The 15,699-nt window shown below is 43.3% G+C and overlaps 1 protein-coding gene across 8 annotated transcripts in view; it reads left to right on the forward strand.

Annotated features, from left to right (window-relative positions):
• sdk2b (sidekick cell adhesion molecule 2b) overlaps positions 1–15,699 on the forward strand; it is a 443,163-nt gene that overhangs the window by 360,396 nt on the left and 67,068 nt on the right. For all 8 annotated transcript variants that reach the window (XM_014179818.3, XM_014179822.3, XM_014179819.3 and 5 more), the window contains exon 5: positions 6,452–6,585. In XM_014179818.3, the coding sequence (XP_014035293.1) occupies positions 6,452–6,585 (134 nt within the window). The remainder of the gene's footprint in view (positions 1–6,451; positions 6,586–15,699) is intronic.

Genomic DNA, 15,699 nt, shown 5'->3' on the forward strand with positions numbered 1-15,699 from the left:
GGATTCTCCATTACTCACTGTGGTGTGCGTGTGTGTGTGTGTGTGTGGTGTGTGTGTGTGTGTGTGTGTGTGTGTGTGTGTGTGTGTGTGTGTGTGTGTGTGTGTGTGTGTGTGTGTGTGTGTGTGTGTGTGTGTGTGTGTGTGTGTGTGTGTGTGTGTGTGTGTGTGTGTGTGTGTGTACGATTAGTCCTGGTTGACCTGGCTGGACTCACTCACTGGTCAATAGAAAGGCTCAAGGAGAAACAGGTCCTAGTAGAGTATTGTAGGTGTGAGGAGGCTGCTAATGATCGGGATGCTGCTGAAATCTCAGATGTTCACCAAACTCTGAGGTGGGATGTCACATTCTCAAGGATATAGAGGAATCTGACTGATCTGATCTCAGGCAGTACATCAAGAGATGTGACAATTGATGCATATCTATTACTTATGCTATGAATACTCAATACCATAGTAGTTCTGAAAATAACTTGGTTAAGGGTTAGCAGTAGGGAGTGGGAAGTCAAGCGGCCAGCTACAAATCATGACAGCACACTCCCACTGAGACAAGCAAGTAGCTGTTTTTATGAGCAACAGCCTCCCTCCTCTCCTCCATCTATCTCCTCCCTCCTCCCTCCATCCACCCTGGAGCTGGAGCTTTTCATTAGAGCGATGTGTTGTGGAGCGATGGAAGGCAGGGTGTCGGCTCTGGCCCAGGCCTGCCGCTTTATCCCCCCTGACCCCTCACCCCTCTCTCTCCTTGGGGAATCTGGCAGAGGCTGGCCCCGGTAACGGCTATTTGTCTGTAAGTAATGGAGGTCTGAGGTGGGTGTCGGGGTGGGTGGGGGGGTGGGAGTGACATTACACTCTTCCATTGTGTGTGTCTCCGAGTAGTCTGGACACTGTCACACTATGTCAACTGTGTTTTACACACACACACACACACACACACACACACACACACACACACACACACTACACACACACACACACACACACACACTACACACAAGACTACACACATGTGCAAGCACACACGCATGGGCACTCACTAATATTGATGGGAGCTGTACATAATCATTATCAGTGTTAGCTGTCAATCACTTTCCTCCCCCATGGCATCAAATACATAAATAAACCCTAGATGGGAAATAATTACAAACAGAGATACATGACGCCTCCAGGCCCCAGCACAGCACAGCCAGGCTCTTGCTATAAATGGCCAAAATATATCAGAGATGCTGCCTGCTGTCCAGGCTTCTGCATTGCAGCCTCCCGGCAGACTCCTTAGTTAATGGGAGCTGTTACAGTGGAATAACAATGCAAATGTGGGTTAAATCAAAGAAAAGAGAGAGAGGGAGAGAGCGAGAGAGAGAGGGAGAGTGAGAGAGTGAGGGAGAGAGAGAGAGAGAGAGCGAGAGAGAGAGAGAGAGAGAGAGAGAGAGAGAGGAAGAAAGGATAGAAATACTTCTTCATACTTTACTAAATCACCTTGAAGAAGCAGCTATAGAACAACCCTTAGATTCCTCAACTCTTGCTCTCTCTTTCCTTCGGCCTATATCTGGATGTAGACATTGCAGATGATTCCTTCTACAGTTTTCACAGGTTTGCATCCCAAATAGGACCCTATTCCTTACATAGTGCACTACTTTTGACCAGAGCCCTATGGGTCCTGGTCATAAGTGGTGCACTATGTAGGGAATAAGGTGTAATTTAGGATGGGCTCATGTTGAAGGGTAAAGAGAGAACAAGCAGCAGGGGAGACATGTGTGTGTGTGTGTGTGTATGTGTGTGTGTGTGTGTGTGTGTGCATGTGCGTGTTTGTAGCTAGGAGATTTAGAGAGAGAGTAGTGTTAGTGTATCTGTCGGTGCAGATTATATATTTATAATTATAAACTGAGTGGTTCAAGCCCTGAATGCTGATTGGCTGACAGACGTGGTATATCAGACTGTATACCACGAGTATGACAAAACATGTATTTGTACTGCTCTAATTACATTGGTAACCAGTTTATAATAGCAATAAGGCTGGGGTTTATGATATATGGCCAATATACCACAGCGTTGCATCATGCGTAAGAACAGCCCTTAGCCATGGTATATTGACCATATACCACACCCACTCAGGCCTTATTGCTTAAGTGTATGTAGTATTCAGGTACACAATGAGGATGATTGGCTGCATTATATATAATGCCTGTTAATACAGTGAATATCTACTCACTATACTCATACATTTTAGTCATTTAGCAGACGCTCTTATTCAGAGGGACTTACAGTAGTGAATGCATACATTTCATACATTTTTTCTCCATACTGGTCCCCCGTGGGAATCGAACCCACAACCCTGGCGTCGCAAACACCATGCTCTACCAACTGAGCCACACGGGACCATAGCCAGTTACTTATCTTATATGCTACAGGCATCGTTACACACTGTCCCCATTTTGGAAAGGTCCCGGGAATCACCTGGGATTCATTTAACGCTCCGGACAGTTCCACTCCATCCACTTCCCTATGGGAATCCATAATTCATCTCCAAGGTGACGGTCCGGGATGTGTCTCCACAGCGATGAGCTAGGACAGTAGTATTAAATATTAACCATGGATTTAGTCAGGCCTACGAGACGCTTTGGGAATCACAAATGAGGCGTCTCTCGCTTGGAGATATTTAAAAATCAATCAGTCAAGCGGTTGGAACTTGTAAGTCATGAAGAGAACCCAAAGAACAGGTATGCGCCAATAACACCCTGCTGCTCCATCTCTCCTCCATCTCCTCCATCTCTCTCCTCTACTGGGGACCATTGTGATGTTTTCCACATACAGCAGTGTGGAGAGATCATGTTTGAGAGATGTGTTTTTATAAGGGGTTCAGCTCAGGTACACACACACACACACACACACACACACACACACACACACACACACACACACACACACACACACACACACACACACACACACACACACACACACACACACACACACACACACACACACACACACACACACACACGCACAGCAGCAGTGTATCAGTCGGTTGGTCTCCCATTGTGTCTGCTGGCCATTGTGGGTTTTTCTATTCTTGTTGTTTTGCTGTGTTCTTGTGAGTGACCCTGGCCTGACTTCTCGTTATACAGTAGAATATCAGTCTAGCAGGAGCAGGGCTCTTTAGCCATCCTACTTATACAATGGGTGTTCTTGAAATGCACTTACTTTTGAGCATGCTATTTTGAAAAAATGTACTTACGTTTTCAGGATTTTTTTTCTCCTATCTGTTTGGTTTAATTTTCTGATTCTAAATCAACTAATATACTGTAGCAGCATAATGACTTTAAATATGTTTTTTTACCATTATGATAACATTGTACCAGCAGTAGAAGGAACACCAATGACAGTATCACCAATTACAAATCTAAGGTCATTCATTCTTTACAAATTGTTTACTAAACTGATTATTTTGCTCACAATGTGATTTCTCTTCATTTAAATTGAGTTACGCCAATGACACTTTGTATTTTGACACCATATTATCGATGGAATCTTCACATTTATGGCATAATAAAAAGGAATGATTAGCTATTTGTTTTCTTTAATATAGGCCCCTCCCCTGATAACAGTTTGCTGCTGGAGGGAATAATCAGTCCTTGTATATCTTTGCAATGATTGATTTTCAAGACGGTAATGCCAATGACATAAAACATATTATATTTGTAAAAAAATATATACAGATTTGAATAGCCTTATTTGTTTTTGTTGATCTATATACACTGTATTAAATACTTGTATTTACTTTCTAGCATTCAAAATCATAGATAGATATCTCTAAATCCCCAAAACATGTCACTTGAACACTCTACTCATCACTACTGGGACAAGCCAATTTGCTTACACTAAGTACATTAAACAGTGCATCGTTTTGCAGTATTAACGATTTGCATTATGTTTTGTCACTGTTATAAACAGTTCAATATAAACAAAAACATGTATGATGTATAACTACTTGTCATTTTAAAGTGTTTTTCATGGTTGCAAAGGTGAGGGATACAAATGCCACTGCAATTCAAGAACGACCCAGAACCCTAATGGCTGATAAACAGGACTTGGTCTCTGCTAACTCATTTCACATAGATGGCATCTAAACTCAGCGTACGTGTGAGAGGAGGGTGGGGGGTGAAGGGGTTCATAGTGTGTGTGCGTGTGTGTTTGTATGTGTCTGTGATTAGAGGAGGAGGGACGCATCGGCAGGCGAACCACAGCACCCTCGCTGTGCTGTAACGGCGTCTGGGTCTGCTGGTACATAGGGGCGTGCATACACCCCAGGAAGCCAAACCAAGCACCTCTCCACTCCGAATAGAACATAAGTAAAGCACACCGTCCGTGACACACAGCCGAGCCACTTATTTACAACCCACCATTAATCACAACAACCTCTTACAGCTGCTGCTGGTTGCCAAGTGCATACTCGTTAAGTCTCCCAGACTTCCAGTTGATTATCAATACCATGGCCTTGTTCATTCAGGACGGTTCAGGTTTCAGAGAACTGAGCATTGCAGCTAGAAATGTTGTCCCCGGTATGCATGTGAATAAAGGCTAAATGGGCGCATACACTACATGATCAAAAGTATGTGGACATCTGCTTGTTGAACATCTCATTCCAAAATCCTGGGCATTAATATGGAGTTGGTCCCCCTTTACTGTTATAACAGCCTCCACTCTTCTGGGAAGGCTTTCCACTAGATGTTGGAGCATTGCTGTGGGGACTTGCTTCCATTCAGCCACAAGAGCATTAGTGAGGTCGGGCACTGATGTTGGGTGATTAGGCCTGGCTCGCAATCGGCGTTCCAATTCATCCCAAAGGTGTTGGATGGGGTTGAGGTCAGGGCTCTGTGCAGACCAGTCAAGTTCTTCCACACCGATCTCCACAAACCATTTCTGTATGGACCTCGCTTTGTGCACGGGGACATTGTCATGCTGAAACAGAAATGGACCTTCCTCAAACTGTTGCCACAAAGTTGGAAGCACAGAATCATCTAGAATGTCATTGTATGCTGTAACGTTAAGATTTCCCTTCACTGGAACTAAGGGGCCTAGCCCGAACCTTGAAAAAGAGCCCAATTATTCCTCCTCCACCGAACTTTACAGTTGGCACTATGCATTGGGGCAGGTAGCGTTCTTCTGGCATCTGCCAAACTCAGATTCATCACTCCAAAGAACGTGTTTCCACTGCTCCAGAGGCAACAAGTTTAACACCACCCCAGCCGACACTTGACATTGCGCATGGTGATCTTTGGCTTGTGTGTGGCTCCTCGGCCATGGAAAGTTTGGAAACCCTTTTCATGAAGCTCCTGACGAAAAGTTATTGTGCTGACGTTGCTTCCAGAGGCAGTTTGGAACTCAGTTGTGAGTGTTGCAACCGAGGACATACAATTTTTACGCTCTATGCGCGGCCCCGTTCTGTGAGCTTGTGTGGCCTACCACTTCGTAGCTGAGCCGTTGTTGCTCCTATAAGTTTCCACTTCACAATAACAGCACTTACAGTTGACCGGGTCAGCTGTAGCAGGGCAGACATGTGACTTCTTGGAAAGGTGGCATCCTATGACGGTGCCACGTTGAAAGTCACTGAGCTCTTCAGTAAGACTATTCTACTGCCAATGTTTGTCTATGGAGATTGCATGGCTGTGTGCTCCATTTTATACTGTACACTTGTCAGCAACGGGTGTAGCTGAAATAGCCGAACCCACTAATATTAAGGGGTGTCCACATACTTTGGTATAAATAGTGAATGTGTTTGTATTTAACTTTACTTGTGCATGCACTTTATTTGTTCATTTGTATCCAACATTTCCTTTCTGTTGCACTGCTTGTATAGTAGGATATGTGTGTACTGTATTATCCTCAGAGTGGTGGTGGTGGTGGTTTGTATTCCTCCAGGCGAGAAACGGAGGGAGAGGGAGGGTGAGGGGGTCGTGGCAACGTGTCCAAACATTCAATCCAGCTCCAAATTGGTGAACAGGTGCTGATAATAAACAGACATTGATTGTAAACAAAGGTGGGGCTATAATTGGTAGACTGCAGGGAGAGGAGCTCTAGGTCTCACTCTACTGGTCAGCACAGCACAGGGTGGGAGGGGCAGGAGCAGGGAGAGGAGCTCTAGGTCTCACTCCACTGGTCAGCACAGCACAGGGTGGGAGGGGCAGGAGCAGGGAGAGGAGCTCTAGGTCTCACTCCACTGGTCAGCACAGCACAGGGTGGGAGGGGCAGGAGCAGGGGAGGAGCGAGTACACACAACAGGAATACAACAGGGAAACTGTTTTATATCTGGAGGACATTTGATCCTGGGGAAGAAAGTGTGTGTGTGTTATACAAGACTGTGTGTGAGTGTGTGTGTGTGTGTGGGGGGGGGGGGGGTCTCAATAATGGTGTGGTGTTCTTGGCAGTGTTGTGACCAAGCGTGTCTCTCTGTGTTCCTCAGAGCCATTACCCTGGACAACACTCTGGTCATCCTGTCCACGGTGGCCCCTGATGCTGGACGCTACTACGTACAGGCGGTCAACGACAAGAACGGGGAAAACAAGACCAGCCAACCCATCACCTTGTCTGTTGACAGTGAGTAGCAGTGAAGCCATATGGAGAGATATGCACACATGAATGAAGGCTTGCACATACACACATGGACCACACGCACACACACATAGACACACACACACAAGGATGCATGCCCACACACACATACATACACATACACGGCAGCAGGCAGATAGAGTTGATTATACTGTATAAGACAAGCGAAGGAAGCAGCTGCTCTCTGTTGAAGAGTTGATTATATGACACACACACACACACACACACACACACACACACACACACACTTCCAGACACAGACACTATGGCCAGCAGCAGCAGAGCAGATTCCACATTGAGAGAGAATCAAACGCAGGCTGGTGCAGTTCAAGGTATTAGACTTGATTATAGAGGAAGCAGACATGGCCTATGGCACAGTGCAGGGGGACAGTTGATTAGAACATAACTCAGACCCAGACAGTTGATCTCAGAGGAGTAGAGGGACAAGATCAGACAGACAGACAGAACAGTATAGGCAGAACAGAGCAGAACAGAACAGAGCAGAACAGAACAGAGCAGACATAACAGAGCAGACATAACAGAACAGAGTAGACATAACAGAACAGAGCAGACATAACAGAGCAGACATAACAGAACAGAGCAGACATAACAGAGCAGACATAACAGAACAGAGTAGACATAACAGAACAGAGCAGACATAACAGAGCAGACATAACAGAACAGAGCAGACATAACAGAACAGAGCAGACATAACAGAGCAGACATAACAGAACAGAGCAGACATAACAGAGCAGACAGAACAGAACAGAACAGAGCAGAACAGAACAGAGCAGACATAACAGAGCAGACATAACAGAACAGAGCAGACATAACAGAACAGAGCAGACATAACAGAATAGAGCAGACATAACAAAGCAGACAGAACAGAACAGAGCAGACATAACAAAGCAGACATAACAGAACAGAGCAGACAGAACAGAACAGAGCAGACAGAACAGAACAGAACAGAGCAGACATAACAAAGCAGACATAACAGAACAGAGCAGACAGAACAGAACAGAGCAGACAGAACAGAACAGAGCAGACATAAGAGAGCAGACATAACAGAGCAAACAGAGCAGACAGAACAGAACAGAGCAGACAGAACAGAGTAGACATAACAGAGCAGACAGAACAGAGCAGACATAACAGAACAGAGCAGACATAACAGAGCAGACATAACAGAACAGAGTAGACATAACAGAACAGACATCCCTGTGGCTCAGTTGGTAGAGCATGGTGTTTGCAACGCCAGGGTTGTGGGTTTGATTCCCACGGGGGGCCAGTACAAAAAAAAAATGCATGAAATGAAATGTATGCACTCACTACTGTAAGTCGCTCTGGATAAGAGCGTCTGCTAAATGACTAAAATGTAAAAAAATAACAGAGCAGGCAGACAGAACAGAGCAGACCGAGAAGACAGAGCAGACAGAAAAGAGCCAACATGCAGACAGAACAGACAGAAAACAACAGAACAAACAGAACATAACAAACATAATAGAGCAGACAGAACAAAACAAAACAGACATAATAGAGCAGATGGAACAGAGCAGACAGACTAGAGCAGACAGAGCAGAACAGAGCAGACATAGAGAACAGAGCAGAACAGACAGAAAAGAACATAACAGACAGATCAGAGCAGACATAATAGAGCAGACATAATAGAGCAGACAGAGAAGACAGAACAGACAAAATAGAGCAGACAGAACAGTCAGAACAGAGCAGACATAATAGAGCAGACAGATCAGACAGAAAAGAACAGAACAGACAGGGAAGAACAGAGCAGACAGAACAGAGCAGACATAATAGAGCAGACAGAGAAGACATAATAGAGCTGACAGAGCAGACATAATAGAGCAGACAGAACAGAATAGACATAATAGAGCAGACAGAACAGAATAGACATAATAAACATAATAGAACAGTGCAGACAGAGCAGAACAGACAGAACAGAACAGTCAGAACAGAGCTTACATAATAGAGCAGACAGAACAGAGGAGACATAATAGAACAGAAGTGACAGAACAGACAAAACAGAGCAGACTGACCAGAGCAGACAGAACAGAGCAGACAGACCAGAGAGAATAGAACAGAGCAGATAGAGCAGACATAATAGAGCAGACAGTCAGAAAGAACAGAGCAGACAGATCTGAGCAGACAGAACAGAGCAAACAGAATAGAGCAGACAGGTAGACAGAACAGAGCAGATGGAGAAGAGCAGGCTTAATAGAGCAGACAGAGTAGAACAGAGCAGACAGAACATAACAGAACAGAGCAGACATAATAGAGCAGACAGAGTAGAAGAGAGCAGATGGAACAGAACAGAGCAAACAGAATAGAGCAGACAGAAAAGAGCAGACAGAGAAGAGCAGAAGGAACAGAGCATACAGAGTAGAACAGAGCAGACAGAACAGAACAGAGCAGACAGAACAGACATAATAGAGCAGATGGAGAAAAACAGAACAGACAAAATAGGACAGAGCAGATAGAACAGAATAGAGCTAACAGAACAGGCAGACAGTATGGTACATATGGCTGGTGCTAGTTGTGATAGAGGTATAGCAGAGGGAGAGAAAGTGGGGGGTGCCAGAGAGAGAGAGACACACACACTGCCCCTGTGAAGGACACACAGCCCTTGTGTGTGTGTGTGTGTGTGTGTGTGTGTGTGTGTGTGTGTGTGTGTGTGTGTTTTTCTCTCGGTCCCTGCAGGGATGTCCCTCACACAGCATTATTCCCCTGGGGTCCACCAACACTCAACTGATCCTAGATCAGTGTCGGAAGGACGGAGAGGGGGAGGTGTACAGGGGAAGCTTATTCTGTCAGTAAAACACACACATAGACAGACACACAGACACACTTAGAGCTGTTGCAGTGACCATTTTACTGCCACACTAGCAGTCATGCGCCATGACTGCAGTACAATTCCACGTGACCGCTGAGTCCCATAATCTCCTTTCATGCAGTCTGGACTAGCTTTGGTAGTACCCAACTCGCTAACGATCATCAGGTCCTAATGGCCTGGTACTCAGGGCTCTATTGTCCCTCCATCAGGTCCTAATGGCCTGGTACTCAGGGCTCTATTGTCCCTCCATCAGGTCGCTAATGGCCTGGTACTCAGGGCTCTATTGTCCCTCCATCAGGTCCTAATGGCCTGGTACTCAGGGCTCTATTGTCCCTCCATCAGGTCCTAATGGCCTGGTACTCAGGGCTCTATTGTCCCTCCATCAGGTCCTAATGGCCTGGTACACAGGGCTCTATTGTCCCTCCATCAGGTCGCTAATGGCCTGGTACTCAGGGCTCTATTGTCCCTCCATCAGGTCCTAATGGCCTGGTACACAGGGCTCTATTGTCCCTCCATCAGGTCGCTAATGGCCTGGTACTCAGGGCTCTATTGTCCCTCCATCAGGTCCTAATGGCCTGGTACTCAGGGCTCTATTGTCCCTCCATCAGATCCTAATGGCCTGGTACTCAGGGCTCTATTGTCCCTCCATCAGGTCCTAATGGCCTGGTACTCAGGGCTCTATTGTCCCTCTAACCACTCTGACATCAATGCAAATGGTATTAAAAATCGCATCAAACACTTATCATCAAAACAGTATCATGCTCTTAAAACACCTCACTGTGATGATCAATATGAAGAAAGAAGTTCAACAGCAGGTTGAAACTGAGTGTAAAACATGGTCATTGTAGATGTTTTAAAGCCTAACACAACGAAGTGGACAGCACTTTCTAAGGTGAAGATTAGTTCAAAACCCCCAAATGCATATTAGAACTAATGCATACACATAGGGATATGTGCCCAAGCCCCCCCCCAAAAAACAGATTTAAAAGTATGATTGTGCGGTTATACAATACATAGCCTACTGTATATTGCGCATTGCGCATAGTATAAAAACATAAAACAAAAGTGATTTAAGATGTCTTTGGTACATAATTGGTCTAGCCTGTAGTAATGGCCTTTGAGTGAGGACTGTATTATTATGCATACTGGATGGACTGGTTACCTTATGCTACACTCCAGAATGTTCTCTGGGAGAGAACGTATAGCCCCAGGCGGTGCAGTTGGTTCATTGATTGTGCAGGGCGATTTTGAATAGCACAGTATTGAGTATTTAAAAAAATATATATTTTCGGAATTAATTGGGTGACACATTACCTCTAGCTATACAGAATATCTCACCACCATGCATTTCCATCTCCTCCTCTCTGTCCTTTATTTCTTTCACAAGCGCACAAGACAGTGTGTCAACAGTTTAATGAAATACTGTATGTTTCATTGCGAAAACTTGTTACTATAGATGTTCTTGAACCACTTTCACTTTCACGGAGTGAAATTAGTGTTCTTATATTTATGCTCATATTAAGCACATGCTCCACTATAAAACCGGAATAGCCTACCCATCATTATTGAAAAACGGACCGGCAGGAAAGTGCTCGGCTTCCATTCATACAGATGAATGGAAGCGTGAATGTCTTTTTTTCCCCTGCCTCTGTTCCTGCCCGTTTGATAATGGGCCATTCTAAATCGAAACAAATTGTACATATTAGTAAAGACAAGATTGAAATGAGAATAGTCTGATGGGTGAAAATGTGATCTCTCGGTGAGAGAACAGCTGTGCAGCCTGAGGCAAGGAACAGAGAGCAAGCTTTTTTTTAACCTCTTTCTCAAATCATCAACAGCCTATAGTAGCACCATGCAGCCCATATGGTTTGATTTCTAAGACATTCTAAGGTTTGTATCATTCACAACTAAAGTTGCCAAATAATTCAAAATCTAGCATATAGGACCTGTTTCAAATGACCACTTTTGCGCTCAACATAGACACTTCATATGCGCGTTTGCTGAATGGGAAAAATATCATTTCTATTTTATTCAGCTAAGTTCAATTATATTTTTCTTACTATAAAATCATATCATATAAAATAATGGCATGGCATATCTTGTCAGCTAAACAAACAAGCCTACGGTCTATGGCATGGAGCATAGCCAGATAACATAGAGTAGGCTAACTCATAGAATTTTCTTCTGAAACACATTTTTTTCATATCACATTGTTTCTTTAGACCTGACTAAAATAAATAATGGATTTATTGTGACGGTGTATATATAATTGATTTATTGTATTTTGTTAAATGTAGAAGTTGCCAAGGCGTGCATCAGTGGCTTCTATGTGTGGAGGCCTGGAGATCCTAAACCTGTTTATGTTAATTAACGGTCAATTACCAGGAGACTGGCAGTCTTTTTCATGACAATAACCCTATGATAAAATTTCATGACCGCCACAGCCCTGTCACCCACTCAAACTTGAGTTGTTTCTGAGGTGTGTATGCAGCCATGGTAGGATAGATAGATCACAATGTGTTTCTCCTGGACTCCAGACTCAGCTTTCCTACTGCCATGGGCTTTCCTTCTTGGAATCCTCACACAAACACACACACAAGCTCTCTTTCTTTCTTTCTCTCTCTCTCTCTCTCTCTCTCTCTCTCTCTCTCTCTCTCTCTCTCTCTCTGTCGCTCTGTCTTGCTGTCTCTCTCTACCTCTCTCAGGTTTAACCTTTCACAGTTTTGGCTTTGGTGTAGCAATATTTTCCCATTTTTCCAGTTCCGTAGCAAATGTTATTACCAGTGGCCACTGTACTGTCCTGTTCAATTCTCCTCAGTGCTATGTCAGAACAGAGATGTATGCTCCGGTCAGTTCCAATATCTCACATGACCGCACACTCGTGCACTTATCCACTCTGCCCACTGGAAATGAAATGTACTGTTCAGCACGGCTCCGGCCTGAAAATGAGCTTTGGCTATTTAATAAGCCAGAGCAGACCATCCGCAGCGACATTTAATATGAACTGCATTGATATATATGTTGAAGAGGGTGGTGCTTAAGCTGCATCCCTGTCTCACCCCATGGCCCTGTGGAAAGAAATGTGTGTTTTTTGCCAATTTTAACCGCACACTTGTTGTTTGTGTACATGGATTGTAAAACGTTGTATGTTTTTCCCCCAACACCACTTTCCATCAATTTGTATAGCAGACCCTCATGCCAATTTAAGTCAAAGGCTTTTTTGAAATCAACAAACCATGAGAAGACTTTGCCTTTGTTTTGGTTTGTTTGTTTGTCAATTAGAGTGTGCAGGGTGAATACGTGGTCTGTCGTATGGTAATTTGGTAAAAAGCCAATTTGACATTTGCTCAGTACATTATTTTCACTGAGGAAATGAACTAGTCTGCTGTTAATGATAATGCAGACAATTTTCCCAAGGTTTCTGTTGACGCATATCCCACGGTAGTTATTGGGGTCAAATCTGTCTCCACTTTTGTGGATTGGGGTGATCAGTCCATGGTTCCAAATATTGGGAAAGATGCCAGAGCTAAGGATTATGTTAAAGAGTTTAAGTAGAGCCTATTGGAATTTGTCTGTATATTTTATAATTTCATTGAGGATACCATCAACACCACAGACCTTTTTTGGTTGGATGGTTTGTATTTTGTCCTGTAGTTCATTAACCTCTCTGGGACATGTTCAAATTTCTCAAACATACAACTATTATATCCCATTTTAAAGATAATCTTCTCATTAATCCAACCACATTGTCCGATTTCAAAAAGGCTTTACGGCGAAAGCATAATATTAGATTATGTTAGGACAGCGCCTAAACAAGAAAAACCACACAGCCATTTTCCAAGCAAGGAGAGGCGTCACAAAAAACAGAAATACAGTTAAAATGAATCACTAAACTTTAGTGATCTTCATCAGATGACACTCCCAGGACTCAATGTTACACAATACATGTATGTTTTGTTCGATAAAGTTATTATTTATATCCATAAACCCCATTTTACATTGGCGCGTGATGTTCAGAAAATGTATTGCCTCCAAAACTTCCGGTGAATGAGCACATCAATTTACAAAAATACTCATCATAAACGTTGATAAAATTTACAACAGTTATTGAAAGAATTATAGATACACTTCTCCTTAATGCAACCGCTGTGTCAGATTTCAAAATAGCTTTACGGCGAAAGCACATTGTTCAATATTCTGAGTACAGAGCTCAGCCATCAAAGCAAGCTATACAGTTACCCGCCAAGTTATGGAGTCAACTAAACTCAAAAATAGTATTATAAATCTTCACTTACCTTTGTTGATCATCATCGGAATGCACTCCCAGCACTCCCACTTTCACAAGAAATGTTTCTTTTGTTCGATAAACTCCATATTTATGCCCAAATACCTCCGTTTTGTTCGCGCATTCAGATCACTAATCCAAAGGCATAATGCATGAGCGCAAAACCCGAGACGAAAAGTCAAATAGTTCCATTACCGTTCGTAGAAACATGTCAAACGATGTTTACAATCAATCCTTAGGGTCTTTTTAACATAAATCTTCGATAATATTCCAACCGGACAATAGCGTATTCATTACAGAGGAAAAAGAAGGAGCGCAGTGAACAACTCACTGGTCCCAGGCTTGAGACAGCTCTTATTCTCTGCCCAGTAACAGTAGAAGCATGAAACAAGGTTCTAAAGACTGTTGATATCTAGTGGAAGCCTTAGGAAGTGCAAAATGACCCCACAGACACTGTAGTTTGGAAAGACAATCAGTTGAAAAACTACAACCCACTTCCTGGTTGGATTTTTTCTCAGGTTTTTGCCTGCCATATGAGTTCTGTTATACTCACAGACATCATTCAAACAGTTTTAGAAACTTCAGAGTGTTTTCTATCCAAATCCACTAGTAATATGCATATCCTACCTTCTGGGCCCGAGTAGCAGGCAGTTTAATTTGGGCACGTGATTCATCTGAATTTCCGAATACTGCCCCCTGTCACCAAGAAGTTAAATGTAATTGGAGAATTCAGTGGGTTCTGGTAGTCTTTAATAGTTGATTCTAAGATTTGTATTTTAACCGCACACTTGTTGTTTGTGTACATGGATTTTATATTGTCGTATATTTTTCTCCCAACACCACTTTCCATCAATTTATATAAAGCAGGCCCTCATGCCAAATTGATTCGAAAGCTTTTTTGAAATCAACAAAGCATGAAAATACTTTGCCTTTGTTTTGGTTTGTTTGTTTGTCAATTAGGGTTTGCAGGGTGAATACATGGTCTGTCGTACAGTAATTTGGTAAAAAGCCAATTTGACATTTGCTCAGTACATTGTTTTCGCTGAGGAAATGTGTGTCTCTCTCTCTCCCTCTCTCGTTCTCTCTATTTCACACTTACTGTCTATCCCTCTTTCTCTCTCTCCCTCTCTCTCAATTCAATGAAATTACATTTTCTTTATTAGCATGATGTAACAATGTACATATTGCCAAAGCTTGCTTTGGAGATTTACAATATTAACATAATGAATAATAATAATCCGTATTGTCAATGGGACAACAGTAACAACAATAACCAAGGGTAAAAATAACCATACACTGAACAACAACAATAAGCATAGAGGACATGTGCAGGTTGGTTGGTCTGTCAGACACTGTCCCTCATCTTATGGCAGACAGCAATGTAGAGCGCTGCCAACCCACAGCTCTCTGGGTCCTCCCCCAACAGGACGGGTAGCCTATCCTCATTAGAGAGGTCTTTGAAACCTTTAATAAGGGTTTCAAATTTGGGGAAATGACACTCAAACCTTTCCTCTACAGGGTGCCAGGTTTTCCTGTGTCTACCCTTCTCAATGGCAAGGCTGTGCTCACTGAGCCTGTACATTGTCAAGGTTTTTCTAAGGTTTTGATCAGTAACCATGGTCAAAACGTTTGCCACGGTGTACTGTCGATTTAGGGCCAGATAGCACTGCATTTTGCTTTGTGCTTGTGTTTCCCAATAAGTAATGTAGTTTTGTTTTGACTGTGTTGTAATTTGTTTTATTCTGATTGATTGGATGTTCTGGTCCGGAGGCTTCAGTGTGTTAGTAGAACAGGTTTGTGAACTCAGCCCCAGGACCAGCTGGATGAGGGGACTCTTGGTATTGCAGGGCTTGGTAATGATATGAGAGGGGGTCACTGTATTTTAGATGTTTCCAAAACTTAATTGCTATTTTTTGAGTTTTTATTATTAGTGGATATTGGCCTAAGTAATTGTAGTGTGTGCAGTACTCTA

This window comes from Salmo salar, chromosome 28, assembly GCF_965601325.2.
Source record: "Salmo salar chromosome 28, fSalSal1, whole genome shotgun sequence".
NCBI lineage: Eukaryota > Metazoa > Chordata > Actinopteri > Salmoniformes > Salmonidae > Salmo > Salmo salar.